The following is a 21,838-nucleotide window of genomic DNA, read 5'->3' as shown; positions in this document are numbered from 1 at the left end:
TGTGCCTGTTGACCATTTGTATGTCTTCTTCTTTTTTTTTTTTTTTTTTAAAAACAAAAAAAAAAAAAATTTTTTTAAAAAAAAAAAAAAAAAAAAAAAAAAAAAAAAAAAAATCACCCGTGATTTTCTTCAGAATGAAAATGTTGCCTCTAAATCTTATTCTCATACTATCCTGAATGACTGGACTTCACGCCATTCCTTTTGGGGTAAAATTACAATAAAAAAGACTATTCTAGAAAGACTTCTATCAAAACAATTGGATAAGTTGTTCATCTTCCTCATTTTACAGAAAACATGTTATATAATATCTGTTGTTATCCCACAGAATTAGCTGTATTTTAGTGGAGCTATTTATAAATAATCCAATTTTGTTTAAAATAAAGGAAAGGGAGGGATCAAAAAAAAGACATGATCAATAAACAAAGTTCTTAAATGACCATGAAAAAGAATACATACAAATTTCTTATTTCTCCTCTGGCTTCTTCAAGTAAACTGTTGCCATATTTTGTAAGCATGGGCTGTAGAGTTTCTGCTACATCTACATCTTGGAATCTTATACCTAAAAATAAAGTAATAAAATATGATTATAGGGGTGAAGTTAGAAAAGAAGGATCCTTGATGTGCTATCATAAAGATATTTATAATGCAGTAAAATCTCTTATTAAGTTCCAAAAGATATGTGTTCTATAGTACAGAGAATCTGAACATACTGCCAAAGGAAATATTAGTATCAGCAACCAGTAGCCATTAAATAAAATTCAGCCGCAAGCATTGCCCATTTAACAAATTCTCTATGGGAAACAAATTGCCTAGAAATAATTTGATTCAATTTAAGACTTACAACTCCTGCAGTAATTTCTGAAAGAACCAAAATCTTCAATTCAGGTTTTTACAATGTAAACTGAAGTATAAAGAAAAAGTGTTTCAAAAACTTGGCTTTTTTGTAGTGTTTCTGATAAAGATTTTTTGATTTTTAAATTAGGCATTCACACCTTTTGATCTTACATTTTTAAGTGAAAAACTGTCCTGTACTTTGGTTTCTTCTGCCTCAATAAGAAAATCTTATTTAAACAAATGTAATTTGAAAATAAATCACCAATAGGATTCTTTTAAATAAAACATTTCACTGCTGCACTTAAAATACAACTTTTCTTATAAAAATAGTTATATGCAATTTTACAAGGATAGTTCCATTGTTAAAAATGAGACATACTGTTAATTATGTGAGTTATTTTACATTTATAGAATAATTAAATTATTAGGTGTAAGGTAGATAAACTATAACAAGTGATTTCGATTTTTAAATGGAGAATAGTCCCATATATAAAGGTACAGAACAAATTCATTCTCTTTAGAAAAGTTTGCTTTTTAAAAATGAGAATTTTAATTAGAATAGTGAAACTATTAACTTGCTCTTTCCAAAATGTTCAACATCTATTGCTGTAATCCAGACTAAAGAATAGAAAAGGACCTGCCTAAAACATTAAAATAGTTTACTGTGTTAGAATTTGGCATTTATATTATTTTGGCAGTAATACTAATTCTTAAGCTTTTCCTACATAAATCATGCAAAAATTCAACATTATCAGTGGAATTAAAAAAAAAGATCAATAGTCAAAACATTTCTTAAAACTTAGATTGTCATGGTGATTTGCCAATGTTATATTTTAAAACATATAAACTTTACAAACATCTTTGTTCCTCTGGTTTTTTACAATAAATTTTTTTTGTTTTTGGAGGCTGGTGTGTACGAGGATCTGGACCCTTGACTTTGGTGTTTTAACCAGCTGACCTCTACCAACTGAGCTAACTGATCAGCTTTAGAATTGTTTTTACATTGCATTGATCACACCTGAAGCCAGTCCTTTCCATTCCTTATCCTGACAAGGCACAAACAGAAAAAAATATTTGTACAGCAACTTAGGGGTAAAGGCTGCTTGTGACCTGAGAGGGTCTGAGGTTCTCAACCAGCCACCCCAGGCTGAGATATTCCTGACAAGTCTGGCTGAAGTCCCAGCCTAAAAGGCAGTCCTGAAGAGTCTATTAAGGTTGCTAACGTATCAACTTTGGTAATGATGCTTCAGGTTTACTCAGAAAGATAGTGGTTGAGAAAGTATCCCTCACTATTTAATACTTTGTGCAACTTCCATGTCCTGGACTCTATACTGAACAGTGAAAAAGGTCTGAATTACTAAGAGCATACAAACAGAAGAAGAAATTTAAGCTATGTAGTCACATTATTAAAAGACTCTGCTGCTTTGTGGCTTTTTTTTTTTTTTTTTTCCCTATAAGGAGAAATTCTGATTAAACTCTTCTATTTAAACAACAATTTATAGTACTAGATTAGCTTGGCATTTTAATCTAAAATTTGAGCGTTATTTTTATTTAGTATAAAACACCTTTCAGACCTTAGAGATCAACTTGCCCACTTACAGTCCCAGATGGCAAAACTATGGTTCAGAGAGGACAAATGACTTTTTAAAGGTAGAATATATTATTGTGGAGCTACTATCTTCTGGCCTTTTATTTAATTTGGTGTTATTATCACTCCACTTTACAGATGAGGAAAATGAGGCTGAGAGGTCAAGTGTTCTCTTCCATGTAAAAAAGTTAATAAGTGGCAGAATGTGTTTTCTCATTTGTAATTCATTACTTTCATTATATTCAAAGTCTATTGCCAATTTCACATAGCTAGAAGTAGCCAAGCTCTTTCATCCTACAGCTGCCTTCTGCCTGTGTGGAGGCCTTATTTACTTCAAAGGAACTCTATCTAGGGAACAGACAGTGTTAACATTTTGGCTTGGAGAGAAAACAACAACAAATTTTTCTTCCTTTCTGTTCATATAGAGCTTTTTCCTTCCTCAATTAATTTTAACTGAAGTTTTACATTTTTTTTATATCCCTAAAATATGTTTGGTCTTTATAGGAAGCATATTCCAAACAAAATCAAGAGTTAAAACTTTATTTCCTTCCATAGTAGTTAAAATTTTTAAAAAGTTAATTAAAATATTTATTGACTTTTAGTCCCATTATAATAAAATTTAAATGTGGGTGAAGAGAACTGAGAACTTTTAATAGAAATATTTAGGTTCTATACTGAGTCTTGTCTATGCAATAGAATTGCTCTGTAACTTAGGTGGGTTTTAGGTTATTCATTTTCAAAATGAAGAAAGTGATTGTTCTACGGTCATTTTCAGAGATGGAAGTGGCCTTTGTAGTCACTAGCTTTAATTCTTTTATTTTCCATGTAAAGAAAACTCAAGTTCAGAATGATTAGGAGACTTCTCCAAGGTCACCAGCTAATAAGTGGAGCAAGAATCCAACTTTTTTAGCCTTTGGTTATGTGCATATTCCACTGTCATGCTGCCTCCACACAGTGAGAGAGATTTCAATACTTTTGCAAATTTTGTAAAAGGTCTTTGGAAAAAGACTTAAATATGAACATTTAAAACAATACCTGTGGTCCTATATAAGCAAACTAGCTGGTTTCCCCACTTGCCTGAATCAATTTGATTTCCAACTGTAATACCGAAAACCAACTCAAACTCAACTCAAATTTTACTTAGTTTCACACATCTCTTATCAGGATAACAGTTATCTTGAATGTTTTATGAAACAAATTTGAGAGTAATACGTGATCCTTAAATAAAATGATCTTCATGACAATATTATGATTTTATCAAAAAGCATGTCAAAAGACTATTTTCATATCGCTAAGTACACTTAAAAACATGAATAACAGAGAAATAAAACTTCATGCATGTGTAAAACAATCTATTATAAGACTTGAGTGTAGATTTAATTTAAGTTTTGTGTTACCTTTCTTGGGGCATTCTTGTAAGCCCGCATTTTCATTTGCTTTTCTGCGGCCAGTATTAATGCGAGAATGCACATAATTGTACGGAGTTTGCCTAGAACCCTGGATTTGAAGTTGCTGTTTGGCTGAAATTAGTCTATTTTTGAGGACTTCATTTTGTCTTTCAAGCTCATGAACTTTCTCTTGCAGCCGCTCAATCATTTCTTCCATTTCCACATCTCGTCCCAGCCGCTTGGGGCCGCCACCAACCCGCTCATATCTTTTCTTGTCATTAACTAGCCGTATTAACTTGGTGGCCATTCTAGGGAAATAATAAAAAGATGAAAAGGAATGTGAGAAGTCAGCATAAAATGCATTCTGTTGAAAGGAACATAATCACTGTGAAGACTTCAGTGCAGAACCTGAATAATAAATTTCAGGTTTTGATGTAACTATTACTGCCTGTGAAGAATCCTTTGATGATAATTGAAACCACTGGGCAACAATCTGCTTTATAGCACTGACAAATAACAGTTTCCTAAGGCTTATCATTTAAGGTTGGTAAAGAGAGGACACATATTTACTCCATATGTTCCTGAAATGCAATTTTTAATGCATGACCTTATATAGGAATGCTGTATGCACTTAAATGTAGTTACGGATTGTGGATGTGGTGGGTTTTATCTGCAATTTCAGAGTAAGTTAAAACTTTGGAAAAGTGTGTTAAGACTATGCAGCATTTAGGTAATATATTGTTTTCAGTTTCTCTAGGATTAAGATATAAGTGTAAAAACGTTAGAAGGCATAGATGCAAACATATAAAGCTCAAAGAAAAATACAAAAGAAACGAAAATGCACCATTAAATGTTGCTTAGTGTTCAACACTCGACTTTAATATTAGTAAATAATTAGATGCAAAAAGTATCATTTTAATGCTACCTTTAAATTTAGACATAAATTATGCTTTTGTCATCTCAGGAGTTTATACCTCTGATTCTTTTAAGTTTTGATAAAAACTGGTTAGACAGAACAAAAGACAGAAAGGGCACATGGGGGTGATGTAATATACACGTACAGAAAACATGCCTGACAGTGAATGGAAAAATCTTGGCAGGACAAGAAAGAAAAGGTGGCTTTGATGAGAGACACAAGTTCAAGACTTTACAAAATTGGTCGCACATCTTCAATAGCTGATTTTAGTTTATAGTGAATCTATTTTTATAAAGATCCAGACAGGAGATTGAAAATAAAAACACACTTCATTTTTCTTTAAATGGGGTTTGCTTTATTTTAGTATGGTTATGGACAGAAGCTTTTACTTAAGAGAACAAAAGTGAAATAAAAAAATCCTTAATCGCTTTGGGATGTCATAGAACTTTTTTTTTTTTTTTCTCTAAGCAGAGTCCTCTGTAAATGCGGTAGTAGTACATGTCTATCTACACTTCTGACTACTCAGTCTACAGCATGTGGCATCAGGCAGAGCTATGCATAACATAATCAGTTAAGATTGTTTTCTCTTTCCCTGGAGGCACATCCATTAAGCATGCTTTATAAGGGATACAGGATAATAAAAACCAAGATCCAAGAGGACCACAAACACCCTTGTAAAATAATCAATGGATTAGTTCCTTTTCCACCTAATCCAGAGAATGATATATCATTGGGAAATTTGGACACGTATCATAGTGTAACAGAGCCACACACTCTACCTAGCCCTTTAATAATTTCAGGGTCCTGAGCCTCATCCAATGCCTACCCGTAAAACTAAGGTAGTCATCCAAACGAGATGTCAACATAAATACTTGCTTGAATCTTCTGTTACAGAGACTTTCACACAGAGATATAGATTACACTTAAAAGAAAGAGATTTAATGTGAAAAGCAGTCAACATGTATAGAAAAAAAAATGACAGGAAAATCACATCAATAGAGTGCCTTTAAATTCCTTAAATGATGTTCAAGTAAACTTTGTCAAGAAACATGATTGTATATATTTGTCTAGTAATAGCAATACATTTCATTAGTTGGATTTGATTATTTTATGATATTAATGAATCATAAGTGATCTGGTAAAGTATGAGTACTTATTTAACAAGGCGGTTTATAAAATTTATACTAATACTAAAGAAAGTGTACTAATTACATCTTAAGGATAAAGTTAAAGACAGTTCTACCCAAGTTCGAGTTCACTATCAGTGGTATGAGATTGAGAAGGAATTTAGAGCTCTAGGTCAGAGTGTTCACTGGATCACTACTTTCACAGCTGAGTACGGTAAAATCCCAGGAAGATGAATGGTTTGAACACACCATAGGCTAGCGGCAGAGGGATAATGGAACACATACATGCAACTTGACTCCTAGCCCAGTCCTTTTCCCAATAAACTAGAAGGCTCACTATTAAGTTGTTTTTTATTTTCTGGCTAGGACAAATTACTAATGAGGTCAAGGTTGTGAATTCAATTTTCTTCTGACCAATTAGGTTGCCAAAAAAAAAAAAACTGTTTAGTGGTCCAAGACTACATGCCTCATTCTGACTGGCTGACATGTGTATGCTATTGGTTAGAAAGGGAATCAGGCAAGTGAATCACAGGTTTTGAAAAGAGCCGTCATCATGACTCAAAAACCAACTCAAAGTAAAAGGCCTGCACACAGTAGGTCAGTGGGATGTTAAAACAGAGTCCACAGAGCAGAAATTGAACTGGAATCACCTCTTCAGGCTGAATTCTAAGCAGAAAAAACCCTATCTTCTTTCTTCAATGGCTGTCTTGCCTTTTTTTTTAAACTAAAACATGAATATGAATACAGACCTGCTCATGCTTACAAATGTGAATGCACTTTTTTTTTTTTAATGCCATACATTCAGAAGACTGGCATAGTGTTTCTGAAAAAAAAAAGAATTAAAGAATATCTTCTCTTAAAAAATTATTCCTGCACAAATATTTTGCACATAAATCAAAAGCAACGATATATTCTTCAGAAACAGTAGAGACTTTCTGAAATAAATATAGAATCTAGACTAACCCAAGCAAAGTTAAATATGTTCCAGAGATTGAAGTGATGTTTTCATTAGTAAATCCCAAATTTTACGGGAACATGCATTCTAACAAGTTAGAATAGTTAATTACTTCTAAAAACTTTCATTTTAAAATCAAGACATTTAAAAAACAGATGCTTTGGCCATTTGCTTATCAAACTATAAATATTAAACCAAAACTTATTTATAGATATGATACATTCACGGCACTCTTAGCTATTAGCTCTTTTCTTTCTAACAGCAACTTCAGACATAAACACTCATAATTTTTTGGTTTATTATTCTAGTTTGCAAGATTTTCCATTTTTAAAAATTGTATTTATTTACAACCTTCCTTTTTCCAAAAAAGATTCAAGGTGGGGTTTTCAATTATGTTTATAAAAAAGCATCTCCTCCAAATGTTAGAGTCAAGAAGAAAAGCTAAAAGCTTTTTATCATAACCTTTTAATTTTATCCTCTTGCTTGCGGGCATGCTGTTTAAGTAAAATGTTCTCATCATGCAAACGCAAAAATCTGTCTTCCAGTTCTTCACGACCGACACGTGAAACTGCCTGGCGAGACTTCATTGTCCGCGTTGTTGAAGTTTCTGCAAAAATGCCAAGGTAATTAATTGTGTGATTACTTAAAACATTCTCTAAAAACGATAACTGCTGGTATTAATACAATCTCTGATGTACTTGTCTTAGATTTCTTCTCCTGTTACCTATAATTACGACTGCTTTAAGGAAATGTTATATCATTGTTCACATCAATAATTTCAGGTGAGAATAAAAATCTTTGCTATTAATAGTTTATATACAATATTGGGAATTTGAGCAACAGTAGTATTCATTCAAAAATGCATTCAAGGGGCCGGCCCAGTGGTGCACTGGATAGTGCGCCGCTTGGGAAGCGCGGCGGCGCTCCCGCCCGAGGGTTCGGATCCCACATACAGACCGGTTTCCGCTCACTGGCTGAGCGAGGCGCGGGAGCAACACCGGGGGTTGTGATCCCGTTGCCGGTCCCCGGTCCGGTACAGGGGCAACACTGAGGGTTGCGATCCGTTGCCGGACACGGAAAAAGACAAAAGACAAAAAAAAAAAAAAAAATGCATTCAAATAACCATTCTTTAAGAATATAGGTTGGAACTATGATCAACAAAGACCATTCAATTTATATGCTGAATGTTGTAAAAACTAAGCTAAAAGAGTATCTGAAAGGGTTTTTATGTTTTTGTTTGTTTTTACAAAGGCAAAAGTGAGAATAATTTAACATGTGTATGTGATATCTTTCTATAGATGTTTATATTTGATATTTTCCATATCATAGTGACATAAGTCAATTTTCAACAATCTTCCAGTAGAAACAAAGAACAAACTGACAGAGATTAAAGTCCTATGGTGTATTACTGAGGACAAGAATCAAATTTATGGACTATTAAAACCCAATAAATAGCTTTGCATACTTTAAATTTATTTGTATCTGAATACCTGATATCTCCTCAAGGATCTAAAGCAAAGCTTAAACATTTTACTTTTAACAATAAGATCCGTACAGTTAAATTTTCTCTTTCAATGAACCACCTTTCATTGACCACCTTTCTGAGGTAGTCCAAGGTGGCCACTTACACTGTTCTGATTAAAAGATAGACAAAGATTCCTTAGTGGAATATATTTTAAATCCCTAGCCTTCTCAATAGCAAATGTAGTGGCATGAGAGCATGGCTGACACACTGTACACGCAAGCATAAACATAGCTCTATACTCTCAATTGTTCTTTAATAGTACTTTTCGTTTTCAGTTTGAAAGGGCTTTTTAGCTCTACAGCAACCACTAAGCGATAAAAGGATAAAGAAAACTTTAATGTATATTAATTTGATAATAAAAGTCACTATTGCTTGCATAAACATGCCATTTTGAGATACTCTACTTGAAAGGCAAAAATTTTAATATATGGCATTTCCTCCCATATAAAATTTAAACATAAAGAAATGTTTTAATGGTGAATGTGATTTAAACCAGGCAATTCAGTTTGGAGGCTTGATACTCTCTATGTAGTTTCTACTGATGTGTGGAATTTTTAAAAGATGATTTATAACAACACTTTATCAGAACAGAGGGGGATTTTACATTTTCTATGAGCTGTTGATAATTGATGCATGCAGTAAAATACCACATGTGTTCTAAAATCTCCATCTTCTTGTTTAGTCCAACCAAGAGCTTATACAGTTACTTAAATGGTTTGGTTTGTATGAATATCAGAAATACTTTAAATTAAAAGTAAAGAAGTCACTGATCAAAGTTCATAACTGTAATAAATAACAGCTGGGACATACCTTGTAACCCTCCCATTCCAAAGAGGTTTAGACCTATATCTTTCACAGGCAGGTCTCCTGCAGTCTCATCAGTTGGACCAGACATGGCCTATCTGTGGAGAAAAGAAAATTCATATAAACTCTTTCCAAGTTATTATATTAACTATGCAACAGAATGAATCAAATAAAATGAATAAGAGACTAGAACTTTAATGGACATCTTACTCCCCACATGTGCTGCTTTAAAAAGATGAAAGCTTCTATTCTAAAAGTAACACTACATTCAATCATGAAGACAGTGTTCCTTTCAACAGTATATTTCCTATAGTTTGCTTAGGAAATGAGGTAAGATTATCATTCTTCCTCTCTCTTCTTCTTATTCCTCTATCTGAAACAAAAACAAACTCTCCCAAATTTAAGAAATACTTCCTCTCCATTTCCCCAAACCCAACCCTTAAAAGAAAGCACGTATCTTGGAAAAAACTCGAGTCAGAAATTTGATTCAAATGGTTGTTCCATCATTTACCATCTGGTCAAGTCACCTAAGCGTTCTGCGTTTTAGTTCCTTAACTTTAAGAATGAAGAAAATAATACCTATCTCACAGAGTTATTCTAAAGGTAAGTAAGATGGTAAATTAAAGGCACTTAGCACACGTGCCTGGATGTCAGTATTACTTGAATATTAATTTTCTGCTTGATGTACAAATGAGTGGGTTGTTCCAAGTTTTGGGAAAGACTTTTCACAACTGGGTTTGTTTTTGTTGTGTTCTCCCTTTGTTGCCATGAGGGCTAGGTCCCACGGTTTAACCACTTCAACATATAGGCTGTCTAGCTAATTCTGGTATTTTTACAGTTTCTATTCTTTACAGAGCTGCACCACAGTATCTTTATTTTGTATGTGGATGTGAGTGGTCCACACAATGTCTAGTATGAAGCAAAAAAAAAAAAAAAAAATTTTATATTTTCATGTTGATCTCCCTAGAAAGCCAAATACAAACTATCAAAGAAAACACCCTAAGACAGAGGTTTTCAAGCTCTAGGATGCTGGTCCTAGAATGCAGAGTAGCAAGCTAATTTGTTTCATTCTCCTCTGTATTCCTGGAGGCTGGCACAGAGCTTGGCATATTCACAGAGCGTAATTAATGGAGTCCATGGGGCTTCAGGGTCTGCGAATCCAGAGATGGTTTACAAAATTTTGTACGCATATATACATATGCAATGTTTTTTAGGGAGAGGGTTCATACTTTTCTTATACAGAAAAGGTTGATAACTACTGCATTTTTTTTTTCCTTTTTGTCTTTTTTTGTGACCGGCAACGGATCACAACCCTCAGTGTCGCGCCCGTACCGGACCGGGACCGGCAACAGGATCGCAACCCTCAGTGTTGCACCAGCACCTCGCTCAGCCAGTGAGCGGCCGGTCTGTATGTGGGATCCGAACCCTCGGCGGGAGTGCCGACGCGCTCCCAAGCAGTGCACTGTAGCAGTGCGCCACCGGGCCGGCCAGATAACTACTGCATTTTGCTGTGACAGTTAACAGACAAATGTCTGGGAGATAATCTACTTTTGGAAACACTGCTACAGAAGAGGTCAATTTTAGAACCCAAATTTTCCAGAAGTTTAAACATAGGCCACCTGTGAAAATGATTACTTTTCCATGATAGAATTAAAGTTGCTTTTAAGAATAACAATAATGATGATGATGGTGTTAACATTTGTTGAATGCTTATTATGTGCCAGGCACTGTTCTAAGTGCTCTGCTTATAAGAATTAATATCTTACAATATTCTTGTGAGTTAGTCAAATGATTCTTGCGTTGCGAACAATGAAGCTGAGACACAGGTTGTGGAGAAAAAGGAACTCTCATACATTGTTGGTGGGACTGCAAAATGGTGCAGCCTCTATGGAAAATGGTATGGAGATTCCTCAAACAGTTGCAGATAGATCTACCATATGACCCAGCTATCCCACTGCTGGGAATATATCCAAAGGAATGGAAATCATCAAGTCGAAGGTATCTCGATTATCTCCTCAACCTGTTAGCTCCATAAAGGCGGAGATTTTGCCATTTTAGTCTCCGTTCCTGGTATTCATTTATTCATTCAATAAATATTTTTTTTCGTTAAATTTTTATTTTGTCAATATACAATGTATATGATTATTATGGCCCATCACCGACACCTCCCTCCCGTCTCCAAGTTGTTACAACAAGCAAACGGAAAGGACATTCTTGGGGGGGAGGGGAGAGAGCTCGATTATCTCCTCAACCTGTTAGCTCCATAAAGGCGGAGATTTTGCCATTTTAGTCTCCGTTCCTGGTATTCATTTATTCATTCAATAAATATTTTTTTTCGTTAAATTTTTATTTTGTCAATATACAATGTATATGATTATTATGGCCCATCACCGACACCTCCCTCCCGTCTCCAAGTTGTTACAACAAGCAAACGGAAAGGACATTCTTGGGGGGGAGGGGAGAGAGGGAGACGGGAGGGAGGGGTCGGTGATGGGCCATAATAATCATATACATTGTATATTGACAAAATAAAAATTTAACGAAAAAAAATATTTATTGAATGAATAAATGAATACCAGGAACTGAGACTAAAATGGCAAAATCTCCGCCTTTATGGAGCTAACAGGTTGAGGAGATAATCGAGTGGTAAACAAATAAGCAAACAACAGGCCACTCAGGAAGTCTAGGGTCTACCAATCAACTCCTAGGCCAAGGCAAATGTTCGTGGTCTTCTACTTGAAGGATCTGGACAGGGACGGCAATTAGCAGCATCAACTCTCATCAGCTAGGATTTATGGCTGGGATGTAAATATCAAATCGGGCGTGGGGATAAAGGGCGGGCTGTGATTCAGGCCCGAAGATGTAGAGGCGTCTCGGGCTGGGCTGCTTTTCACGCGAGCGGAACTCCAGGGCTTTCTCCAGGCCACAGAACAGACACTATGGCCTTGGCTGGTGCTGCAGGCGGAGGGTCTGCCAACCTCCACCCACCCCCATCCTCCCCGAGAGTACTCACCGCCACTCTTTCCCCGCCGCTAGCTACCGTTGCTATAGCGGCGACGGCGTGTTGGGCGGCTGTCCGAGAGGAGCACGGGAAAAACATGGCAGGCCTCGTTGCCTCCTGGGAAATGTAGTTCTCCTTGGCCACCAACCTGTTTGCTCTCTGGGCAGGGGACTACCCTCGCAGCTGTCGGACCTGGGAAATTCTGCTCTAAACCCCGGGGCGCTCTCGGCCGTCGCCGCGGTGCATCCTGGGAGTGGTAGTTCTTACGGCGCTGAAGGAGAATGGCGCCGGGCGGGAGCGGGACGCTGAGAGAACTACACAGAGGAGGCGGGGTCCAAGGCGAGGGATCTACGCGGCTCGCAGTGGCGAAGGCGGCTTTAGAGGCAGCATGAAGCGCACCCCGACCTCCGAGGAACGAGAGCGCGAAGCTAAGGTATGTCCAGCTCCCCGGAGTCTGGGGTTCTTCGTGCGCTGGGAGCTAGGGGCAGGGAACAGAAAGGGCTTGGTTTGATGGCAAGCGGATGCACGGTGTTAAGCCAAGGGATGACAGGGCCTTGTCGGCGAGAGACCTGGAGACATGGAGGCGGGGGCTTATAAATTCGTGCTACTCAGGATGCAGCTGAGAAATGAGAATCAAGACATTCATTACCTTGTCCTGCTTCTGCACCTATTCCTTGGCTAAATTTATAGCCACCCTTGTGCCTTAGTTTACCGGACTCTCAGATGACTGTGATCAGCTGTGCTTTCTCATCGATAATAGTCTCTGAGGACTGAGATCGACTTTGATGAAATACCTGTGCGGGCAGGTGTCTTTATTAGGAACAGTTAGTTGTCTCAGTGGACGCTGATAAAGTCTGTCTTCAGCACTATAGATATGAATCTTAACTACATTGCTACTTTCTATCTGGTGTTCAGCTTCTGGTAGTTGTCATTCTATGAAGTGACAATAATAATAGCAATAGCGATTTTTTAAAAAAGCATTTATTGTTTGTTAGACAATGCAATAGGTGCATAATATTTATTATTATTAAATATCATAACAGTAGATTGCAAGATAGATATTATACAGATGGAGTATTAACAGTTCTGTTTCACAGATGAAGAATTGAGGCTCAGAAAAATTGAGTGTTTTCCTTTCATTCTCATAGGTCCTATTGATACGTCTAAGTATATTGGGAATCTGTCCACATTTTTCCATCTCCACTCCCTTGGACTAAGCTACCATTTGTCTTTAATGGACTGTTGCAATAGCCTACTTATTGGACTACACTCATTCTACACCCTAACTTTGCCCTCTTCTTTTCCCTCCCCCCAACAACCAGTCTCTTCTCACACTGTAGAGTGTGATCTTTTCAAAGTGCAAAAATTGACAGCTTCATTGGATATGACACTCTGCTCTCTGCCTATCACACTTTCGATTTCCTAAAAGTCTCTCTTTCTTATACTTCATTTGTTCACAGTGCCTTTGCACGTGCTAATTGGTACCTTCTCTACGTTAGGCAAATATTGGCAGTGAGGGTCAGTGGCGAATAAAATAAACACAATTCTTGCTCTCATAGAATGTAGAGTCTTAGAAATGAGTCTGTCTTATGGCAGTACACCTAAGGATTTAAAATATAAAATAAGAATTTAAAATATAAAATCTTTTCTATAATAACCTGAGGTATAGCAACATTTCACAAGGAAGCTGAAGCTTCCATGCTTGAGTCTGAGTCTGCATGTGATGTGAGTAATGTACTCATGGTGGACAAGAAGGGGGAAGACCCTTCTGCATTAGTCTGCACAGTGTAAAGAAACAATTAAATGTCACCCAGTGGCATTGTGCATGATGTGTTTCTCACCTTTCACATTTATTTTTAAAGTAATTCATTTATTCTATAAAGATTTATTGAGCACCTATTATTTGCTAGACACTGGGATAGTAATTTTGGCTAAGATAGAATCCCTGCTCCCAAGGAGCTCTTACTCCATTGAAACCATAATCTTTGCCTGTGAGGTAGTTATTAATGTCATCCACGTTTTATAGATGTGGAAACTGAGGCTTGTAGAAGTGACTTGCCCAAGGCCACTGGGTTTCTAGATGGATCTAGGGCCCAGAACCAGGTCTTCTGATTCCAATTTCAAAGCTTTTTCCCATTTTCTGCTTGTGAAATGTTGAATTGATAGAGCAAGTCGTCTTCCTGTTTGCTTTTAAAATTTTCTTTGATCTTTATTTAAAATTTGTTTACTTATGAAATATTATTGGTTAGAACAACATATAGTCAGTTGTTTTAAAATCTTTTTCTTTTTTTTTTTTTTTGGTGGCTGGGTGGTACGAGGGTCCGAACCTGAGACCATGGTATTATGAGGCTGCGCTCCAACCAATTGAGCTAACAGACTAGCCCAGTTGTTTTAAATCTTAAAAACTGTATAAAATGTGCAATTACTCATAAATTATTTTCTTTTTTTAATTGACTTTATTGAGATATAATTTATATACAGTAATTTGCCACCCTTTATAGTGTACAATTTGATGAGTTTTGACAGATGTATATACAGGTTAAGTATTCCTTATCTGAAATGCTTGGGACCAGAAGTATTTTGGATTTTGGATTTTTCCAGATTTTAGAATATTTGCATTATACTTACTTGTTAAGAATTCCTAGTTTGAAAATCCAAAATCTGAAATGCTGCAATGAGTGCTTTCTTTGAGTGCTCAAAATTTAGGGGGTTATGGAGCATTTTGGATTTCAGATTTTCAGATTAGGGATGCCAATCTGTACCTGCAAAATCACCACAATTGGCATAAAGAACATTTCTATTCCTTCTAATAGTTTCCTATTGCTCATTTGCAGTCAATCTCTCCCTCTCTTTTAGCTCCCAAGCAACTACTGATATGTTTTCTGTTGCTATAGATGAGTCTGTGTTTTCTGGAATTTCATATGAATGGACGCATACAGTATGTATTCTTGGGTCTGTCTTTTTTCATTCAGCATAACGATTTTTGAGATTTATGCATGTTGTTGTGTGTATCAATAGTTTGTTCCTTTTTATTGCTGAGCAGTGGTCTACTGTGTGGATATATCACATACTTATTCATTCACCTGTTGCTGGACATTAGTATTGTTTCTGATTTGGGGCTATTATGAAAAAAGCTGCTATGACCATTCATGTAAAAGTCTTTCTGGTTTTATTTATATTGGGTAATGCCCAAGAGTGGAATTGCTGTGACATGTGGGAACTCTTTGTTTAACCTTACAGGAAATGGCCAAACAATTTTCCAAAGTTATTTTACCACTTATGTCAGTTTCCTAAAGCTGCTGCAACAAGTTACCACAAACTTGATGGCTTAAAACAACAGAAATTTATTCTCTCACAGTTCTGGAGACTGGACGTCTGAACTCAAGGTATTCACAGGGCCACACCCTCTGAGGGCTCTAGGGAAGAATCCTTCCTCGCCTTTTCCAGCTTCTGGTGGCTCCTGCTGTTTTTGGCTTGTGGCTGTTTAACTTTAATCTCCACTTCCACCTTCACATGGCTTTCTTCCCTATGTTTCGGTGTCTCAAATCTTTCTTTCCTATTCCAGGATGATCTGATCTTGAGATCCTCAAGATCTTTAACTTATTTATATCTGCAATGACACTTTTTCCAAATAAGGTCACATTTACAGGTACCAAAATTTTGGACATGGACATATCTTTTTGGGGAACAATATTCAAACCGACTATAGCATTTTACAGTTCCACCAGCTGTATATGAGAATTGTAGTTGCTTCAGATCCTTGTCAACTTTTGGTATTGTCAGACTTTTAAATTTTAGCCATTCTAGTGTATAGTAGTATCTCATTTTGATTTTAATTTGCCTAATGAAAATCAAAATGGTGACCAATGAGGTTGTACATTTCTTTTTTTAAAGCTTTATTGAGGTATAATTTACACGCCATAAAATTTACCTGTTTTAAGCATACAATTAGTTTGTAGTATATTTACAGAGTTGTGTAACCCTTACCACAACCTTATTTTAGAACATTTTCATTATCCCCCAAAGGAAACCTTGTGTTCACTTGCAATTACTTCTCATTTGCACCCCACCCCTAGGCAACCACTAATCTACTCTTTGTTCTCTAGATTTGCCTTTTCTGGACATTTTCATATAAATGGAATCATACAATATTTGGTCTTTCGTATTTGTCTTCTTTCACCCAGCATAATGTTTTTGAGTTTCATCTGTGTTGTAGCATGTATCAGTACTTTGTTCCTTTTTATTTCCTAGTAGATAGTATTCCAGTGTCTGGATATACCACATTTCATCTCTTCACCAGTTGATGGACATTTGAGTTGTTTTCACTTTTTGGCCATTATGGAAAATGCTACTGTGAACATTTACAATCTAGTTTTTATATGGACATATATTTTCATTCCTTTTGGGTAGATACCTAGGAATAGAATTGCTGCTCATATGGTAAATCTATGTCTAACTTTTTTTTTTTTTTTGGTGCCTGGTGTGGGGGTCCAAACTCTTGACCTTGGTGTTGTAACACCATGCTCTAACCAACTGAACTAATTGGCCAGCTGTATGTTTAACATTTTAAGAATCTGCCAAATTGTTTTCCAGTGTGGCTGCACTATTTTACATTCTTACCAGCAATTTTTAGTTGCAATTTCTTTACATCCTTGTCAACACTTGCTACTGTCCATCTTTTTGATTGTTGCCATCATAGTGGGTGTGAAGTGATATCTCATGGTGGTTTTGATTTGAATTTCCCTGATGGCTAATAATTTTGAGCATATTTTCATGTGCTTAATAGACATGTGTATATCTCTTTTGTGAAGTATGTGTTTAAAATCTACTTAACCCAAAGTCCATATTTAAATTTTGCTCATATCCTAGTACTATCTTTTATAGCATTTTTTTTTTCCTGGTCCAAGTTCTAATCCAGGATCACACATGACTTTTAGTGGTCGTGTCTTTTCTTCTTTAATCTGGTCTCTTTTAATGTCCTTTAAGTTGGTTCTTTATCCTTTCTTTATCTTTCAAGACATTGACATTTGTGATGAGTACAGGCTATTTGTTTTGTAGATTGGCCCTGCATTCTTATTTGTCTGATGTTTCCTTATGATTAGATTCAGATTACACATTTTTGGCATATGTATTTTGAGGAAAGATGAGGCCACCAGAGGTCACAAATTTATAATCCACATATTGATCCTGGCTGTAGATGTCTTTTATTTGGCCCAAACAAACTGTGTTTGAAAGTTTTGGAATTATTTTCTAATATTCAGAAGTTGAGGGATTATGCATAAAAATCTAGATCTCTGTTTCTCTTGAAGAACTAGAGTATCTGGCAGCACTGGGCATGCATTTTCCTAACTAGAGTTGAATAGTGGCTGCTCCATTTGATGGGAAATGTGCTTTCCATTTTGCCAAGTCAGCTTTGCGCCTTCAGTCATAGGACAGTGGCTTAGAGTGTGAAGCTTTAGAAGCAGACTCCTGGAATTGAATTCTGCTCTATCACTTACTTGAGTAATTAACTTCTCTCTTTTTTTTTTTTTCCTTTTTTTGTCTTTTTCTGTGTCCGGCGACGGATCGCAACCCTCAGTGTTGCCTCCTGGGGCTATAAAAACCCCCTGTGCACCAACGACTCCCACGTGTTTATCCCCAGCCCTGACATCTTCCCTGAATTCTTTTTTTTTTTTTTTTTTCCTTTTTTCGTGTCCGGCAACGGATCGCAACCCTCAGTGTCGCCCCCGTACCGGACCGGGACCGGCAACGGGATCGCAGCCCTCGGTGTTGCTCCCGTACCTCGCTCAGCCAGTGAGCGGGAACCGGTCTGCATGTGGGATCCAAACCCTCGGGTGGGAGCGCCGCCGCGCTTCCCAAGCGGCGCACTATAGCAGTGCGCCACCAGGCCAGCCCCAGTAATTAACTTCTCTGAGCCTCAGTTTCCTCATGTATAAAATTGGGACTAAATGAGAGAGATATGTATAAAGCACCTAGAACATTCCTGACATGGAGTAAAAATAAACATTGTTATTATCATCATCATCTTATCGTCATTGTCAGTACCTCTACCATCACCTAACTGATCCCAGTAGATATTTAGCATATATTCAGAACATTTATTTTGTAAATTTATGTTGAGTATCTATTCAAGCAGATTTCCTCAACTGGGGTTCCATTAACTTCTCTCATATGAATCCAGCATGTTACTGGTTGTGTACCACCCTCCAGAAAGTTGAGAAAATACTCAGCCATTTTCTGTGTTCTGTGGTTCAGATGAGGAATTCAGGTAAGTGCCAAGCAATGTGTTTAGAATTGAGGACATGTGGGCAGTCATGGTCCCATGGAACTGGCTGTCTTTCCATGGAAGGTAGATAAGCAAGTACTATAGTAGAGTGGTGGGATTTATTATAGGAGTAGGACAGGGTAGCAAGGAGGAACTTACATGGTCTGGAGGTCATGGAATTCCTTCCTCAGGAAGATCTGTTTAAACTGGTCTGGGGGGTTCATAGAATTCCTTTCTTTTTTTTTTTTTTTTCCCTTTTTGTCTTTTTTTGTGACCGGCAACGGATCGCAACCCTCAGTGTTGCCCCCGTACCGGACCGGGACCGGCAACGGGATCGCAACCCTTGGTGTCGCACCCGCACCTCGCTCAGCCAGTGAGCAGGAACCGGTCTGTATGTGGGATCCGAACCCTTGGCGGGAGTGCCGCCGCGCTCCCAAGCGGCACACTGTAGCAGTGCGCCACCGGGCCGGCCCCAGAATTCCTTTCTTAAGGAAGATCTGTTTAAAGGTGTATCCTTATGAGATGCCAGAGACTCCTTTAGAGTTTTCTCAGAAATATTAAAACTATTTCATTAGTCATAGAATAAAAAGTTGTGGATGTAGAATTCTGTTAGCTTTAAGGATTCTTATGCTGGCTTGGGTTAGATCATCTTTTTTTTTTTTCCTTTTTGTCTTTTTTTCGTGTCTGGCAACGGATCGCAACCCTCAGTGTTGCGCCCGTACTGGACTGGGACCGGCAACGGGATCGCAACCCTCGGTGTTGCGCCCACACCTCACTCAGCCAGTGAGCGGGAACCGGTCTGTATGTGGGATCCGAACCCTCAGCGGGAGCACCGCCGCGCTCCCAAGCGGCGCACTGTAGCAGTGCGCCACCGGGCCGGCCCCAAGATCATCTTTTTAAAATATTAAAAATAGAAATAGTTTAAGTTTAATACTGAAGTAGTTATATATTTAATAAGAACATTTAATAATTTTAAGTAATGTACATTTTTATCAATGAAGGTAAATATCCAGAATAGATAAATTAGCTGTTTTATTTATTTATTTATTTATTTTGTCTTTTGTCTTTTTCCGTGTCCGGCAACGGATCGCAACCCTCAATGTTGCCCCCGTACTGGACCGGGGACCGGCAACGGGATCGCAACCCTCAGTGTTGCTCCCGCGCCTCGCTCAGCCAGTGAGCGGGAACCGGTCTGTATGTGGGATCCGAACCCTCGGGCGGGAGCGCCACCGCGCTTCCCAAGCGGCGCACTTATCCAGTGCGCCACCGGGCCGGCCCCATAAATTAGCTGTTTTAAATAAAATCATTAAAAAAGTCTTCTGGTTTTGGTGGTATTTGGCTTAATATCATTTAACAAGAGAAACCTTAAATTATAAGGTTTATTGAGTTATAAAAATAATAACTCAACAAAAGGAAGTTTGTTATTTATGTACATACATAAATGTATATACTCGCTAGGTGTTTATTTTTTTTTTGGGGGGGGGAGGCAGCTGGCCAGGAGAAAGATCAAACCGTGGACCTTTGATGTTACCAGCACCACACTCTAACCAACTGAGCTAACTAGTTAGTCTTCCACTGGGTGTTTTTACCTTATTTTATTTTTATTTTTTGCAGTTTGGGACTTTAGTGAGGTCCTGAGAATGTTCTTTTGGCCTTCACCTTTACCTCGGGCCATCCTGGATGTGTCACCAGTTTTTCTAAACTGGAAACTGAGTGGGGGACATTTTTGGTGGTAGGCCAATGAACGACCAAGAGACTTAAAAATTAAAACTTTCCCAGACGGACTCTATTCTGTGTTCTCCCCACCCCAATCCGTCTTTATCTTTTGCTTAATCTCTTCTCAAGTGTATGGGTCAGCCTTTAAACATCATTTTGTAGGTTCGATTGCGTTCTATAATAGAAGAAGCGTTAGTGTATTTGATCATTGTTTCCAAACCACTTTAAATACTTTACTTGAAAATTACTAGCTAAACCATTGCGGAATAGTGAGTTCTTGTCACTTTCTGTTATATCCAGGTCCGTTTCTTTACCATCCTGGTGTTGGTTTTTGAGAACTAAATTGGCCATTCAAAAATAAATTCACGGGCCGGCCCGGTGGCGCACTGGATAGTGCGCCGCTTGGGAAGCGCGGCAGCGCTCCCGTCCGAGGGTTCGGATCCCATGTACAGACCGGCTCCCGCTCACTGGCTGAGCGAGGCGCGGGAGCAACGCCGAGGCTTGCGATCCCGTCGCTGGTCCCCGGTCCGGTACGGGGGCAACACTGAGGGTTGCGATCCGTTGCCGGACACGGAAAAAAAGACAAAAAGACAAAAAAATAAAATAAAATAAAAATAAATTCACACACACACACACAAAAACCGGCGGGGGGGAAGAAGACATAACAACTACAGTTCCTTGAAGTTGATACAACAAGCAAACGGAAAGGACACTGTTGGGTGTAAGGGAGGAGAGGGAGGAGGGAGGGAGGTTTTGGTAATGGGCCACAATAATCAACCACATTGTATATTGACAAAATAAAATTAAAAAATAAATAAAATAAAATAAAATAATAAATAACAAACAAACAAACAAACAAACAAAAAATGTCTTAGGTAGTTTGAACAAACATTAGCTTCCTCGAAGACAGCATTTGTGTCTAATTCATCCTTTCATCTCTCCAGTATAGCTGGTAGAATGTCTTCCGTGTAGGAGACATTAATAAGTATCTGTTGAAGAAAGACTGAGTGGTTCAGAGCCTCTAGTATGTGATATATGATACATGTGATCCTTAATAATTATGATGCTGGCTCCCTGGCTGCTGATTAAATTTATTGTGGCTGAGTTTAGCAATACAGGTTTTGGCATTTAGACTGTGTGCTCCAAAAAAAGTAGAGACCATTTTTTTTTAGTTTCGTTATTCACCATTTTATCCCTAGCACTTAACATATTGCCAGGCACATAGTAGATATTTTATAAACACTTTTCAAATGAATGAATAAATTCTTTTTTTTTTTTTTTCTTTTTTTGTCTTTTTTCGTGACCGGTAATGGGATTGCAACCCTCAGTGTCGCGCCCGTACCGCACCGGCAATGGGATCGCAACCCTTGGTGTTGCGCCCGCACCGCGCTCAACCAGTGAGTGGACCAGTCTCCATATGGGATCCGAACCCTCGGTGGGAGCGCCGCTGCACTCCCAAGTGCCGCACTCTACCGAGTGCGCCACCGGGCCGGCCCTGAATGAATGAATTCTTAAGAGCTTCACTTGTTATTGGTCATTAGGTTTTCTAACAGTGTGAGAGATGGAAATGGAAACTGCAAGAAATAATGGAAAATGACTAGGTATTTTATGGATTTTTAAATTACTTAACAAACCATAGGTATAGACATTAATTTTGAGAAACAAGACTCTTCTATTCTACACATACTTTAGCAACTGTCAACAATTGTTTTCTAGTGT

The 21,838-nt window shown here is 37.7% G+C and overlaps 2 protein-coding genes across 3 annotated transcripts in view; one reads left to right on the top strand and one right to left on the bottom strand.

The window, feature by feature from the left end:
- The window catches only part of RPGRIP1L (RPGRIP1-like), a 90,137-nt gene extending 77,900 nt beyond the window's left edge, over positions 1-12,237 (bottom strand). The window contains exons 1-5 of one of the 2 annotated variants that reach the window (XM_008578260.1): positions 12,151-12,237; positions 9,144-9,235; positions 7,271-7,415; positions 3,820-4,118; positions 457-559 (exon numbers count right to left, since the gene is read on the bottom strand). In XM_008578260.1, coding sequence (XP_008576482.1) covers positions 457-559; positions 3,820-4,118; positions 7,271-7,415; positions 9,144-9,228 — 632 coding nt within the window. In that variant the 5' untranslated portion in view covers positions 9,229-9,235; positions 12,151-12,237. The remainder of the gene's footprint in view (positions 1-456; positions 560-3,819; positions 4,119-7,270; positions 7,416-9,143; positions 9,236-12,150) is intronic. The other variant, XM_008578258.1, reaches the window with a different exon arrangement.
- A 274-nt stretch (positions 12,238-12,511) lies between these two features.
- The window catches only part of LOC103594961 (alpha-ketoglutarate-dependent dioxygenase FTO), a gene marked incomplete at its 3' end in the record, with an annotated part of 113,426 nt that continues 104,099 nt past the window's right edge, over positions 12,512-21,838 (top strand). Inside the window, exon 1 of the mRNA XM_008578264.1 lies at positions 12,512-12,571. Coding sequence (XP_008576486.1) covers positions 12,527-12,571 — 45 coding nt within the window. The remainder of the gene's footprint in view (positions 12,572-21,838) is intronic.

The sequence above is a fragment of the Galeopterus variegatus genome, unplaced genomic scaffold (genome assembly GCF_000696425.1).
Source record: "Galeopterus variegatus unplaced genomic scaffold, G_variegatus-3.0.2 Scaffold1652, whole genome shotgun sequence".
Lineage (NCBI taxonomy): Eukaryota > Metazoa > Chordata > Mammalia > Dermoptera > Cynocephalidae > Galeopterus > Galeopterus variegatus.
The sequence above is the reverse complement of the archived record's forward strand: the minus strand, read 5'-3'. Positions and strand labels throughout refer to the sequence as shown.